The 16,735-nt window shown below is 31.6% G+C and overlaps 1 protein-coding gene across 17 annotated transcripts in view; it reads left to right on the top strand.

Annotated features, from left to right (window-relative positions):
• The window catches only part of LOC111420935 (phosphatidylinositol 4-phosphate 5-kinase type-1 alpha-like), a 39,497-nt gene extending 25,731 nt beyond the window's left edge, over window positions 1–13,766 (top strand). For 13 of the 17 annotated variants that reach the window (XM_023054024.2, XM_023054018.2, XM_023054015.2 and 10 more), the window contains 4 exons: window positions 566–737; window positions 801–997; window positions 1,480–1,580; window positions 7,958–11,921. In XM_023054024.2, coding sequence (XP_022909792.1) covers window positions 566–737; window positions 801–997; window positions 1,480–1,580; window positions 7,958–7,999 — 512 coding nt within the window. In that variant the 3' untranslated portion in view covers window positions 8,000–11,921. Of the gene's footprint in view, window positions 1–293; window positions 738–800; window positions 998–1,479; window positions 1,581–7,399; window positions 11,922–12,809 lie in introns of those variants that run through there. The other 4 variants (XM_023054016.2, XM_023054014.2, XM_023054025.2 and 1 more) reach the window with 4 other exon arrangements.
• The last annotated feature ends 2,969 nt before the right edge of the window (window positions 13,767–16,735 follow it).

Here is a 16,735-nt window from a genome sequence, read left to right as displayed (position 1 = left end):
ATCACATTTCCCTTACAACAAGATATTGAGAATCAGCTTTTTGAGAATTGTTTCAAAGTTTGTCCAAGATGGGCCATAACTTTTTCTCTTAAATTCAGCTCCACTTCAAATGATCTTAATTTCCTCCTCTATCTTCGCACATATTTGTACAAGATTAAAACAATAACTTTCTGAACAACATTTAAATATTAAAGCTGAACGATAATGTTCCTTGTCCAATTCCAGCTATCAGCGCTAAATATTTTTTAAACCTCTCATAAAAGTAACGTACTTATAGTATATTTTTTTGCCAGGTCCACAACCTTCAACTCGGAACAACCACCTTTGCACAGTATCATGACCCGAGTTTTTTTTTTTGTTGACCTTTTTTTGTCGTTTCGTTTTGATTGTTGGTTGGAAGCTTCCACTTTGTTACACTATTAATTTTTTATTTTCTACAACTTTTCCACATTTTTTATGTTTTCATAATTTTTTGGAGTGCGCTTGTTTTTTCGAGTAAAACTATACACCATACACCTCGAAACGTTGCTAGCGCTCGCTGTAGTGCCATATGTATATGCTTCAGGTGTAGCTCCCAGTTGGTGCAGTACCCCGCCACCACCATTTGAAGAACTCGAACATCGTTCTACCAACATCGAGAGTAACACTATGACCAGTAGTAGTAGCACGAGAGTTAGGGTGTCTTCTCAAACAAGTCATCATAGTCACGTGAGAACTTATAAGGAGGATACAGTTAGGTAATTATATATTTAAGGTTTTTCTTTGAATAAGTGGATAATTTATTATGTTATATATTTCAGTATAGGGGATATTAGATTGGAATCACGTGCTGAAAATAAATCATCTCTAAGTGTGGAATCTGGTAGTTCTGGAGCTGGTCATTCGAGTCACTCTAGGGGTCTTGCGTGGACCCCTCCTGCGTCGGTTGAAGGTTCAACGCCTACGTGGACAGAAGGAACACCCTCATTTACAGAATCCTCCAGCAGCGGCGATATCGGTAAGTAGAAATTACTCCTAAAATAGTTTTGCATGCGCTTGATATTTCTTTTTTTCCATAGATTAGATTATTGATTATATTATATTCTCTTATCAGATTTGATTTTTGTTTCTGATTATTTAATTTTTTTTCGTTGTCGTTTTCTCACTTCACTCTTCTGCATTTTAGTTTTTATTTCAAAACTAGCCGAGAGTGTTGAAATATTCTAGTTAGAACTAATAATGATAATCAATAAGGCTAATCTATGTAAAAGAAAAAAAAATTATTAACATATCACGGTTATTGTATTAACGACTTTAATCCGAACTAAGATATTTTGTGAGGTTTTGGGGTTAATTCTGCACATCAGAAGAAAAATGTTATGTAGCACTTTCATTTAGAATTTAAATAGTTATCATAAAAATTAGCCCCGAAATTTTGCATAATCCACAAAAAAAAAGCAAGTTAAAAACAGTTAAGAGAACCTGAGAGGTATTATACAGGATGTCCGACGACGCCGTTACGTCAAGCAACATTGACGGCACTTTCAACTCACCGTAAGAAGACCGTAGATGAAGCCCTCAACAATCTTGCCACCGAAATGGTGAGTTGAATCCTCTTTGCGTGTAAACTAAGCCAAATCGTGTGTTTTATTCTCTTTATTAAAATTGATTTTGTAGCGTTTTATGTTTCTTTTGATGTGTTATAAAATATGAATATGGAATTATTAATCAAACAATGTTGGATAATTTTAACATCAAAAGAAAAGAAAACTCTATGTCAATGGTATAAAATTTAAAAATGTTTAATTACAGTTTTAGTAAATTATTAATTTAATCAATTTTATTTAAACATTTTTAAATTTTATTTTCTTAAATTATCGTTCTTATGTGTGATAGGTAGAAAATTTTCATTCGTTTTAGAGATTTTGTGTAGTTCTTTTAGAGTAATACATAAAAACTTATATAAAATGAGTCAAATTTAGGGCTAATTTAGTTTTATTTTAGATTTTTAATAAGTATCTGCATTAAAAAAATATATAGCTGAGGCCTGTTTTATGAAAGATGTTAAGAAAATATGTTATAATTTCTTGGAAACAGCTCAACGCATTTCAAAAGCAAGATATTATGCGATAGGAGGGGTATAGCATTGAGACTTGCTTTTAGAGATAAGAAAACATCAAATGGAGATATAGTTTCGTACGACTCCTCGTTGTATCTTCCACCTTCTTATCTCAGAAAATGTTAACTATTTGCAAAAAAAATTACAAAATGTAATTTTGAAAAATTTATATTTGGCCAGTAGAGTTATGTAAAACACATAATTATCTAGTAATCATAATCTTATAGCAATCTCTTCCACTTATTATTGTAATGGAGCGGTTGAACTAGAATAATAATAATAATTGACGAATATTGAAAAATAAAATTTAAATGAAATCAAGCCGATTATAAGCGCAAAAAAAAATTAACAAACTTAAAATACCCAATAAGAAGCATACTTACATATAACAAGCATACATACATAAATCTCAATCTCTGTCAGCCCCCAATCCTCCCCCCCGGCTATGAAACCATTTCAAAATAAACAAAGAAGAAGAGTGCTCAGTCAACTTGCCGCTCACTTAAATAAGCCCTAACCCTTGCCTTAAAGGAAATCAGAGAAAGACTCTTGAAGGAATCAGGCAGCCAATTGTATAAGTTAGGCATACAATACGTAAAGCTGCGTTTGAAAATTTCTAAGCGGTGGTGAGGTATCGTTAGCGTATGTTTATGCCTAATATTAATATTATGGATATCTGTGCGAAATCTAATTTTATCATAGAGGTAAGGCGGATTTTTGTGTAAGATAATTTTGTGCTAGAGACATAAGCAGTGAAGAGTCCTTCGCCGTGTCATGCTCAACCAACCAGCCCATGCCAGCGTATGTGATATGCGCTCCCTTCTACGGATACCATATATAAATCGCAGACAAGAGTTTTGTAACTTTTGAATTTTAGCAGTGTGAACGCTGTCAAGGCATGAGTGATATATTACGTCACCGTGATTGAAGATGGACAACACCAAGGCATCACACAGATGCGTTCTAAGGTTCTGGTTCAAAATGTATCTGTTGTTGTAAAGCAACCTTAATGTAGAGTAAGCTCGCCGTAGAAGGGACCGAACATGCCCATCAAAGCGAAGGCGCTCATCGAAACATATACCCAAATTTTTTACATTTCCCCTAAAGCTAAGACGACTTCCACCCATCACCAATTGCAAGTTAGTTTTTACAAACTCAGATGAAGCTCTATCCCCAAAAACCATAACCGATGACTTACTAGAATTAATCCGTAGACAAAGCTTGCCAGCAAGTTCTTCGACCTTAACTAAGTCATGATTAATTTTGCTTTCAGCGTCTTCCATATCACACAGTTTAAAGGAGTAGAGCAGTTGAGTATCATCAGCATAAAAGTATGGCATACAGTGATCTAAAACATTAGCGAACCCAATTGTAGATATCAGATATAACAGAGGACCCAAAATAGAGCCCTGTGGGACACCCGATATAACATCTGCGGTATTGGATGTACCACCATTAAGGTTAACCAACTGCTTTCGTCCAGACAAATAACTTTGTACTAAATGAATCGAACCTAAAGATAAACCTATATAATATAGCGCAGCCACTAAAGTATCATGATGTATTCTATCAAAAGCCTTAGAAAAATCCAAAAGTGTTAAGATAGTAACCCGTCTGTCGTCAATTGCTTTGAAGATTTCATCCGTCACACCCAGAAGCGCAGTAGCGCTACTAAATCCCGGACGGAAGCCAGACTGGCAACTGGGCAACACATTATAATCATCAAGATGACAGCGAAGTCTGACCGCCATGACCCTCTCACAAACCTTGGATAATATAGGCAATATACTAATTGGCCTTAAGTCCCCCAATTCATGAGGATTTTGGGTTTTTGGAATTGGAGTTACCAGGGCGATCTTCCAAATATCAGGGAACACAGAACATTCAATGGAATAGTTAATTATATGGCACAAGAAGGGCAAAATTGTAGGACAACACATTAAAAGCATTTTAACACTTATGCCATCCATACCAACAGAGTTTGATTTGATACCACATAGAATATTGAAAATTTCAGTTTCATTTGTAAGAGAAAATGTTAGTTTTTCTGTAACTTGTGGAAGTATGTTATTTCAATAAAAGTTAATCAACTCAGCACTTCCCGTTGAATTAGTTTGAGTGCTGAGAAGGAAATTATTAATAGTATCAGCATCAAAACCAGTATCAGTCAATACTTGAGTCTTATTTTTGACAACACCCAATTTCCTAAAACTCATCCAAAGATCACGAGATGATCGCTCCTGAAACAATGTGTTTAAAAACGCCCGTTTTTTTCTCAGAATGGCCGAGTTAGTGTAATTACGTAGTTGTTTATAATACTGGAAGTGATTGGGACACCTGCTCTGGCGGAATCTACTATAAGCCTGATCACGAAATCTCATAAGGAGCTTGATGTTATCAGTCACCCAAGGGCAATAGTTTATACGAATGGAAACAGTACGAAAGGGCGCATGACGATCAAAAAGATTGTGAATTGAATCAACAAAAAAGGCTACCTTATCATTAATGTCCTGAAATTGGAGTATCCGGCACCAGGGTACTGACAGCAAATCCGCAGAAAACATGTCAGAATTTGAAATCACGAAATGTAAGTTTCGGGTATACATTTTTTAATCTTCCATGCATCCCGAGATCAACGAACACCAAATTATGATCTGCAATATCATGAACAGGTTGAACACCACTATTTTCAACAACTGCATCCTCAAAAACTATAACATGATCTATTAATGTAGCGGAACTATGGGTTATTCTTGTCGGGTCGGTTATAATTTGACGAAGATTAAATTGCTCAATCAATGAAATAAATCGCGATGATTGGACACCATCCAGAGTTAGTAAATTAACATTAAAATCTCCAAGACAAACAAAAGAATCCGATTGAACAGCAAACGAAGAAAGGGCAGATTCAAACTCTGAAAGAAACGACGAAAAGAGAATACCAGAATTAGAATAAACGTATGGTTTGGGGTTTTTGATCAGTTGTATTTCATATCTTTGGGACTTCCTGAAGTCCTGGATTGCACATATGTTTTGATTTCTAGAGAACATGAATAGTTTTGTATAAACCATTCGCTGATTGTGCTCATATTACTTATTCCAATTTTGGCAATATTATCCTTTCTGAATATTTTGTGCCTTTCACCAATAAAGTTATGTTTCTCATTTTTCCTTGTCTATCATATCTCTGGTTTACTGTAGAATATTATCTATTGGCCTGCAACCACATACAAAGTATTGCCTATGAGCTGTCATGACTATCACAATCATCGCCATCATGTGCTACCGTATGCGTATTTCCAATTTACTTGCTCTTTCAGTTTCATTTGTAATAACTACTGTAGTAACTAGTGAGATCCTGTTACAAAACTGAGATTCTTATCACATACTTACTGATGTCTTTCCTGAAATTAATTTTTTAAAAACAGATTTACTCTTTGAAGTCTTTAAAGTGAATAGTTTATTATTATACCATTGAATATCTTTAAGAATTTTTTGTTTAATATTCAATGTATTTATCTCCATTTCTTTTAATATTTATGCATTTTTGAAACTTCAGTACACCTTTTCCTAGACATCGTCATTTAGATTCTTGTCGCACATCATTCCAGGCTGCAAGTCATAATAATAATTGAGTAAAATAAGAGGTTTTAGCAATTTTAGTGGTATGTAAGAGAATGTTTTGAGTTGAGTGTTGAACAATTTGTTCATAGCTCTACAGCTCATATTGACAAGCACCAGTTCTTCGTGGAGACAAGCAATTGAATAGCAAGTAATAATAAGGAGATTAATTTCTGGACATCGCCCAATTCAGAAAGAGTAACTACCAAAACAATTTGTATATGCTCAAATCATCTTGGAAGGATCAAAGTATTCAAAAGATAAAAAACCAATTGGCCCCATATAGATGTTATCTTTCTTTTGACGATTTTGCCTCCAAACCAGAACAAAAAAAATCGACTACCTTGCTCCAACTTGGCATATATTTGAAACATTTCTGGAAAACTGTCAGAAAACTATATTGTCGAAGAGAATGTCAAACTCAATGAAGTGCTAACAGTTTTCCGAAATAGATTTGCACTTTGGCAGTACATACCGTCCAAACCGAATAAGTACGTCATAAAATGCTTTGCCCTTGTTGATGTCAATACGATTTATACAGTAAACATGAAAATGTATACTATTAATCAAAATCCTAAAGGTGTAAGCAATAAGCCATGTGAGGTGGTAAAAGATGGCTAAGAACTTATTTTCAGTCATAACGTTCTAGCGGAAAAAACTCGATGGGGATGAACGAATCAGCTTTTTAATCAGCAATTTATTCTTTGTCTTGTATCAGGCAAAACCTTAAAATAGGCTTTAAAATCAAAAAGTTTTCTTTTTACACTTCTATCTTTCGTTTCATTCCATTAATTTGTTATTAATTATTTTAAAAATGCAGATACTTATTAAATACACATCAAACATTCTGATCACACTATTTTTTTAAACGTTGTAAATTAGTTGTTATTACACTAAAATCGTATTGAAATTTAATTAAAACAATTTTTTACTTTATAATTTTATCAGATTTTAATACGATTTAAACATAAAGAAGACATAGAACATGTAAATTTAATTATTCTTCTAAAATCGAAACTAACGTATTTTCTCAACTTGGGTTGAATAATGTTTTTGTGTTAATAATAAAAATAATCCCTTTAAAGGAAGTAATTTATTCAAGTTGTGGTTTTATTTGAAATTTATTACTGTGCTTAAGTGTTTCGATTTATTTGGCACGTGTCCAAAAGGTCGTTTAAAACGTGTTGACTCGGCCAAGGTTGGGTTAAGTTGATTTATATAGATTACTTTATTTAATAAATAAGGAAATTGACAATCTTATTGATTTATAAGAAATAACATAAACATTATTCATCCCAAAAAAAATTATGTTTATTTTGCATGACGAAATTAAACGAGATTATTTAGTGGTGAATACATGCAGTGTATAAAAAGTAACCAAAAACTAATTTTTCTATTAATATCCATCAAGTTTTATTTATTTTAATTTATTTATTTATTTTTTTGTTTGTTGCTTCACCAAATTTTTCTTCATTATTACTCGCAGTAGTGATTATTTAGTAAATTAAATTTATTACTGTAAGATACTTCTTTTTATCTTATATTATTTAAAATTATTCTTGTGCTTTCCTCGCTGTATTCACTGACGTTATCATCTTTGCTTTTTTTTTTCTTGTTTTGCCTGCTTCTCTCGGACCGTTTTCAAAATCTTCACATCAAAACCAATATAACAAAATAAAGCAACACCTGAAGAACCGCGTGGAAAGCGATTACAATTGAATGGAAATCCGCAATCGAAATCAAGTCGAATCCCGATTTTCACGTGAGGTGCTGTATTCAAAAAATAATTATTACCAGAGAAGTGGTAAAATGAAATTCTTGAATGAAATTATAATTCTTTTTTGAATATGGACTCGTTTTCATCTCCTTTATCGTTCTAGTTATCTTTTTGTATCTACGATTCTCACTCGTTCGATTCAAATGCATTTAAATTCGTTTGAATCCTCGTTTAAAAAAATTGTGATTTTTTGATAGTTATTTAATTTTTTTTTAATAATACTCGATCTCGTGTGTAAATACCTAATAATGATTCGGTAAGATTCAATTATTTTATGTCTTAAGTGACTAACCATCATCACTCAAACCAACGAATGAAAATGAAACACATTTTGCTTGTGCTTTTATTAACAAAAGTGTAAAGTTTTTGTTTTATTGTCTTAAACTTGTGTTTATTTTTTTTTTTATGATTGTTTGATAATTTGGAGTTAGATTTTTTGTAATTTTTTTTGTGATTTATAGACCATCAAACGAATCTATTGTGCGAGATGGGAATACTCTTAATAAAACCACAAGTAATATGTGTCGTGTTGTTGGTTTTTTTATTGGATAAAATGTATGATATTATGGAATTGTTGGTGTAGAATAAGTCATGAATATTGAGATGGACCTATTGTAACAAATTGGTTTTCTTTTGATGGGACATTCCATTTTTAAGTCTGTACTTATGTATTTTTATTAAGTAACGAAACAATTTGTTATTAGATCTGCAAAGCGTTGTTTTCCTAACTTCTTTTTTAGCAAGCTTTATATTAGAAAACACCGATTAAATTGTTTTTTAATTGAAAATAATTATGCAAATTAGATATGGAAAAATGTAAAATACTAGTCTTACTTTTTAAATACCTACTTATTTGTTTATTTTAATTTATCACTTTATTTTTAATAATATTTAATCTAACTTTATTATTTTTTTTTTAAATCATTAACATCACTTCTTTTGATACAGTGTATTTTAAAACAATAAGATTTCAAATAACATTCCAATCTGTGTTTTGAAACAATCATATAAGGTACACTGTATAATTAAAATTTTAGGGCACTATTAATCCCTTCTTAATCCAACAATTTAACAAATAACAGTCTTGCAACATAATTAAATTGATTAAAAAAAATTATTGAATGGTGTCATTATACTTTTTTATAATGTAACATAGCCAACATTTTAATAACAAAATAGAAAATAATTACATAAGGTTATATGGTTTTTGGACACATAGAAGCAAAAGATATTCTTAAGGGTAATTTTTATGCTGGTTACAAATCTTTGGTTCATTTTTCTCTACCAATTATATAATAATTTAATTTTGAACAATTATAACCGATTTCGGAAATTATGTCATCGCCAGGTTTCTACAGAAACAATAAATTATTTGTACTATCACCATACGAATAGTATCGCCTAAAAGGTATGATATCAGGTGGTATTTCTGAGGTGGAACTGGTAAGATATTGAGTATCATTGACTTTTCTAGTAATTTCTTGTTCTCTCTTTTACGACATGCTTGTACAAAAAATAGAATTGATCAGGTACTTTGATCACAAATTTGACTCTTTGATCCTATTCTAGCAGAACACAAATTACAAGCTATCGATGTAAGTGTCAGGTGGCACACTAATAATCATGTGTGAGGTGTGGATTCACCTTAATATATGTTATTTAGGAATCATGTGTACTGTTCACTTCTTCAATAATCTGCTCGCTTAGTTCTGGTAGGGTTTGAGGGTCTTCAAATATCACCACAGAAAGAAGTCACATATGCTTAAATCTTCTTTACATATGCTTAAATTCTATTGCTTGTTTGCCAATTGTAATGTTCATAACTTACACAATTTTCAAAAATGATCATAATCTTTCGCAAAATTTGCATGAAACACAATAAGCAGCAATTTCAATCCTTTATTTCTCAGAAAGTATATGATTAGGGACTTAAATGCCAAATACATACATTGTAAGGTTCCTATAAAACGCACCTATAAAGCAAATGATCTAGGGGAAGGTCGTCTATATTGATTTTAAAACAGATTAGCCTTCTTCATCAGGTGGATGAGAAAAATCCTTACTCTACTTACTTTTTCGAAGTGTCTTATTTTATATTGAAATAAATTTTTCTGACCCTCTTAATTTTAACCTCAACATGAACAAATCACCTATAATCCTTCTCTATCAATTTTCTCTTCAATTCTCTATCATCCTCATCGGTTCGACAATCCATTGTGAATCCTGACCCGCTCTAAAAGTCTGGACTTCTTCAAAGTCTTAAGGTCATCCTCGACATTATCCATCTAATGCGCACTAAGGTGGCTTCTATTTCTTCTTCCTTCCAGTTTATCTGTCGTTATTTTTTGGTGATCTCCGAATCTAGCATACGATACACATGATCCCACCATTTCAAGCGACTCAACCTCAAAATCCTGTTCGATCACAGATCCGAATTTCTTTCTGAGGACTTTATGTTCAAATATGTTTAGTGCTCATTTATTGTTTTGGCTCAATATCCATGTCTCCACTCCATATGTAAGAACTGGCCTCACTAGCGTCTTGTATATTGAAAACCATGAAGATCTGTGCTAATTGGTTGCAGTGTTGGAACTGGATAGGTGTTTTTGCCATCTCTTGATTGCCCATCTATTTAGAATTAAGATGTTGTTACTCATTATGTATTGTTACTCTTCGCCTCTACAGTTTTTAATTCTGAGTTTAAATTCTTTCCGTGTTTTATTGAGTTTCTCTATGTTCTCCATCTGTTCCTGACTGAATCATCTCTTCTTTCTCCGATGTATTTTCTTTTCCTTCCTCCTTAGGCCCCTATACTATACTACTCTTTGGGTGTTTTAGTGCAGCTAGTATGTATTGTTTTTAAATAAGCCTCATTTCTTTTTGTTGCTGCCTGGATCAAATCAATCGTCTTTTGCCCTGGCTTAATTACTCCCACCACCTCTTTTGACTGTATAATTATTATCTAATTGGATCTTGCCCACAGTTCACTAACAGTACAGACTACATTTAATGCCTATATTGCTCCGACTTATGTTCATCGTTTAAGGCCTCAATGTTTAAATGGTCTTTTCATATGGACCTTACTATATTCTATCTCTAACTTTTGCCATTACTGGATTATGACCGCTATCTCTATTTAGATTCGCGCATTTTCAAGATATCGCCATAAAAGGCCGACATGGTCAATTTGGTTAACAATGTCATTATTGTTGGAGTCCTCGTGTAGACTTTCAAAGCCTATAATTGATAGAAATAATGTTTCTCTTCCATCATGTTTTTGGCGCTTATCATAATGTTTATCTAGGTGTTCATAGAAAGTTTGCTTTTTGTGCATTTAGCCAAAGTTAATACATTTTTTCATTAATTGGTTTGAAGTATATTCTCTGTAATCCCCTAGAAATTAAAGCAGTTCTATGTATGCAAGCTTGTTTATTATTATAAAAAAAGCATTCTGAGTAATTGAGAGATATTTAATAAATTAAAAAATATTGGACATATAGCCGTTGAGATATATTGCAAGATTATGAGAGAATTGAGCACCATCAAAATATTAAAATACCTTCACATCTTCCTCTACGTATTTTAAAAATAATTGATACTGAAAATCTGATCTGAAAACAACAAACAATTTTGATTGAACAACTGATTCGTAATCAATGCATAAAAACCCTAAAGTGTACAAAAATTGACCGATATTTGTAATTAAAATAAAAAAAAATTATCTAATGTATCGGGTGTTCATTAAAACAACCTAATGCAGCCAAACATCATTTTAAATTTGTATAATATTTTTTTAATGAACATCTTTGTATTTAAAAAGATAAAAAAGTCATTTACATCACCTACTGTAAAATGTTTTCTCAAAATATCTTACTAAAATACTTGAAAAAAACTGATTTTTGTTCGAAAATGTGCCTATACGTAGTTGTTTTTAATTAGCTAATAATAAATTGAACAAAAAACATACTATTATAACTTACGTGTGCCACTTGTACAAAAAAAGCAACGTAATTTTAGTATTTGTAGCTTGTGTATATAAAAATCGAATTGGAAATGTTACAATAAAACAAAATCACCCGATGAAAACGAAAAATTCTAATCATTTTTATCGTAACATTTCCGATTACGATTTTTTTTTTGATATTTCATCGTTATGTAAATTGTCGCTCAGGTACATAAACGTTTTTTCATAAATCAAGTGTTTGGGAATTGTTGAAACATATTTATATGTACTCATAATCAACAGTCATCATCTACACACTTTTTCTTATTAAAAAAAATAATAAAATTTTTTATATACGTCATAACATCATAAATCATAACAATTAATAGATATTAATGTTAATTATAAATAAAATTAGCTGTTGTTACTCGGTATATAGGATGCTTTAAAATTTGCTTAAATATACGGAATATTTCAACAAATACTCGACTAATGTTTTTTGTAGATTTTAGTACCCTTTCTTCACTTACACATTTTTATTTTTATTTCTTGTAAATATATTTATCACAACATGGATATTTATGTTTTCATGTATTTACTTTTTTGGAATACAGTAAAAACTCGATATAACGGATTAGAACAGATATAATATCTATTTAATACATCAGTATATTTAAATATGAATGTTATTGCTCATTGATAGAATCCAACTTGTGTTATTCCCCAAGTTGCTCTCTTGTATATTTTCATTGAATTAAAAGTAGAACTAACACTCGACCTAGAACTAGAAACATTCGGATTTAGTCATACGTCTCTTAAAACGGCTAAATATTCTAGTTTTAGTTATTAATGGGCGCTAGATTGTTGTATATTTTTATTGAACTTTAACTTGAATTTTTTATCCATTAAATCGAGTTTTACAGTATTAAAATTGATAGAGGGTTGAGGTAAAAACTTTCTTTATAGAAAAACTGCTTTTCTAAATAAACTATGATAAAAATATAATATTTTTGGTTGTAAATTTTAGCACGAACGCACTTTCGACGAATCAAGATTTACACGTATGTTATAAACGGTAACAAACCCATTATTCACTGAACTAAAAAATTATTTCTACACCTTTAAACGCTTTAATTCAGCTTAACACCTTTTTTTACATTTAACTGAAGAAATAAATTTTTGTTTATTTATGGTTACTTTTTATTTCTGCATGTTATGGTTTAAATTAAAAAAAAATAGCATGGCTTAAAAATTTAAATTAATAAAATTAATTTTAATAATTAAAGTTTTAAATTTAAGGTAAGCATTTTATCGAGCAAGAATTAATTCAATTTTTGTTTCTAATTTTTCTAATTAATAATTGATTGTAGACCCGTCTCTAAGACGAAATAGAAGATAAAAAGGAGAAGAAAGACGAGAAATAGTCAAGAATAAGTCTGAAAGAGGCCAACAGCACAGAAAAAAGTTGCCTTCAATTCGTCAAGATTAAATTACTAAGTCAAGCCCAAGTAAAAAAATAATAAAATTGAAAAATTGAATGCAATTTTTCCATTAAAAATAATCAAGACTTGTGATCGTATTTATTATACTTATATAATATTTATTTATATACGTAACCATTTTAGGATTTAGTAGGTAATTTAGTCATGTGATAATTATTTTTAGTTTAATTTAAATTTAATTTAAGATTAAAGTAATATTTTAAATTGTCTTTTTAAATTTGTATTACCCCCATTTTCGATATAATACATGAATAATTGCTTAAATGTTTACAAAAAGAGCTTAAAAAAAAAGGAATTCAAAATGTGTAAAAGACTGTAGTCATATAAGCAAAATAAAGATAAACGAAATACTTACTCGGCCTGAATTCTAACTCAAATTCTAACGCGCCAAATGGATTGATTTCTATTTTTAAGGAAAACGTAATATGAGTCATAAATACGAACTACTAATAACATGTTATAAACTGAATATTGCAATTTAAATTAAAGATTTGCCAATGTTTTTTTAAAAAAACGTTGCGTCAAAAAAGTTTTAATAAAAACCTGTACCCACTCAAGAAAATAATAAAACAGTTTTACTTGACTTACTTTATTGTTGGTAAAATAAGTTTCAGGTATAAAATTAGTTTTTTAATTTTTTTATTAAATCATTTCCAATTCTATTTTAAGTTACCAAGTATTATTGTACTTTCAAAGTAATTTCAAGTGATTTTTCTTAAACACACCATTTGTACTTGACATTTTTGTTAATGTAAGTATTTTTTTTGTATTTCATTTAGTTAATGTAGAATTTATTTATTAATAAATAAAATATTTATTGGATAATTGTTGGCCCAAACTTTTATTATTTTAGATTTTAACAATTTATTTCTTATATGTTTCTGACATACTCTCCAAACTGAATACAATAGAAGCGAGTTTGAAGGAAAGCATTCAACATATTTTAATGGAAACTATTGAAGATTGGCTGGTCTCCAACATATCCGTTACCATCACAATAATGATAATAAATAAAGTTAATTGTACATTGAAGGGTCACGTCGTATTGATCTGTATCCTTCAGACCACCTCTTTCTAGGGCGTCCCACTGATTTTCTACCGCAGTACCAATTTTGATATTGTCATCCTGCATTCTCTTTATATTCTTTGATTTTATCGTTAACTGCAGACATTTCCAGTCCCTCTCTATCTTATTTAGATTCTTTTTCCTTGTCACCCATGCTTCGCTGCCATATATCAGGGTCAGTATTGCCAGTGTCTTATAAAATTTCATTTGAGTATCCTTCTTGCATTTATTACCCAAAGTTCGTCTAATAGTTCCACACATTAATAGCATCCTAGGTAGGTATTCAAACTGGCTGATCTGTTCTAAGCGAGCGTTATCAATTTATATCTTAGTTCTTATTGGTTCATTTCCTATGAATGCCACTGTTTTTGTTTTTGTCTTATTGTTAGAGATTTCGCTGTTGTAATCTCTACTTATGCTATTGAGCAAGAATACGTCTTTTTGAAGGTTATCTTCTGACGTAGCAAAAATTAAGAGTAGTGTTTTCAGGAGGCTGCGGATACCATTTGTAACTTGATCCTTCCATTTTTTGATTAGATCATCCATATACAAATTGAATAAAAACGGTAACAGACAACAACCTTACCGTACTCCTTGATTAATGTAGATCAAATCCAAGTCTTCGTCTGAAATACTGTTTATTGTATAAAATAAATTTATTTTTTTACATGTATATAAAATTTGCATAAATAAAAGAATTGTTGTTAACCAAGACAGAGTATCTGTAGATGAACAGACAAAATTGCAACAATTACAGAGGTATAGCAGTGATAGGCATGTTGTATAACATGTATGGCAAGATCATGGCTAACAAAATAGACCTATAGTACAAAGATATGGAATCCGATGAGCATGGAGGATTCAGGGGTGGAAGATTAAATAGCATATAATCAAAAAATCCAGTTAGTCCTTTATAGACCTAAGAAAAGCGTATAACAGCATACTTTAAAGCAAGTTATGGAAAGCAAGTGAAAGCTTCAAGTCTTTCGATTGCTGGGACAGAGAGTGTCGAATGGCTTCCACATCAATAAAGGACGCAAGCAGGTGTGCTACCTATCCGTGGCCTTATTCAAAATATATCTAGAGCAAGTCCACTAAACGACAGCATCATCTACACACTATGTTTCGCCGAGGTAAGCTCATAGAGGAATACCGGGAATGGGACCTAAGATTAATATACAAGAAACGGCGTTTATGTTGTGGGGGAACAGCAGCAGGACCTTGATATAAACAATGGGAAATGCATCATATAAAGGGTATAAACATGCAAGGCAGAATAACAATAGCTATGATGAATGGCATATTGTGGAATAAAGGATTATCGAACAGGAATAAGCATCAAAAATATAACACTTGAAAAAACTCTGAAGGCAACAGAAATTTAATGACGAATATTAACAAGCAATTCAAAAATGGATACGACATCAACGACAAAATTCGCGACATTATTGAAGTAACACACACCATGATAGACGACATAAGAATAAACCAGCTAGAACGAAAAAAAAATGTGATAATGGACACTTAAAGGAAGAAGAAAGACCGAGGATAAGTTGAAGTGATGGAATAGATAAAGAATTTTGTAAAAAGAATAGATAAATTGGAAGATATCTCTGCAATCTTTAGCAATCCTTGGCACTTATTCTTTTCCATCTGTGAAACGTGCTCGATCCAGAGTCTCCTGCACATCCAGAATTCCCTTGCCACAGTGGTGGACTTTGGTCCACACTCCAGATGATCATTTTTAGTGCTTCCCCTATTCTGGCTGACTTATGCTTTCGCGTATTATTCGTGACTTTTCCATAGGACGATATTACGCCCAAATGAGTGTATTCTATTATTTGATCTATCATGTGGCAATGCACTTCTAATTCATATCTACGCGCTACTCTACTTATTGCTACAGTTTTTCTTTTGAAAGTCTGCAGTAGCCATTGTAGTTCATCCTCTGTGTTCGCAATCAGTGTTGCATCATCCACATAGCATATGATTTTTAGTTCGTCATGTCCTATCGTGTGTCAGTATTTTATATTACGCAATTGTTCTATGATCCCTTCCATTAAGATGCTTTTCAACATCATAGTGGTTCAACGTCTAATGGATAGAGGCTATCACAGTCACATTCAAGGATGTTTCTTCTGTACTAATTGAAAGTGCCTTTATTTTAATTGTTTATATTAAGTTGTGTGATTGTTTCTATTATGGGTGGGTGTACTTGATGGGTAAATGTACAACTGATGTGATTACGTAATGCAAAAAATCGTGTCAAATTAAAATGAGTCAGATAAAAAGAGGATGAAATATTTATTTTAAATTCGTGTTAAAACCAGGTTATGTGTAATCAAATCACGGCAATTTTGGAATTCCATTCAATCGGTGATATCTACAATTCAACACATCGTATCTGCTTATCATCTTACCCCATTTTTAAGAAGTCTCTGACACCTTTGAACCGAGGGTACATTATTCAAAGCAGATAACATGTAAACTTTGGTATCAATGTCTAGAGAGCTATATTTTCCAAATTTTGATCCAAATCGTTATATCGCACATCTAGTGCAATAGTGCCACAAATGTAAAAATTGCATATTTGAAGTTAAGGCTATATTGCTACAGTTTATTACAGTCGGCATGCACTGCTATATAGTCACAACTCATGACCCTCATATATTAGCACCGAGATGCGATATTTCCTTATTGAAGAGAACGTATTTTGTGGTGAAATACT

This window comes from Onthophagus taurus, chromosome 7, assembly GCF_036711975.1.
Source record: "Onthophagus taurus isolate NC chromosome 7, IU_Otau_3.0, whole genome shotgun sequence".
NCBI classification, from domain to species: Eukaryota; Metazoa; Arthropoda; class Insecta; order Coleoptera; family Scarabaeidae; genus Onthophagus; species Onthophagus taurus.
The sequence above is the reverse complement of the archived record's forward strand: the minus strand, read 5'-3'. Positions and strand labels throughout refer to the sequence as shown.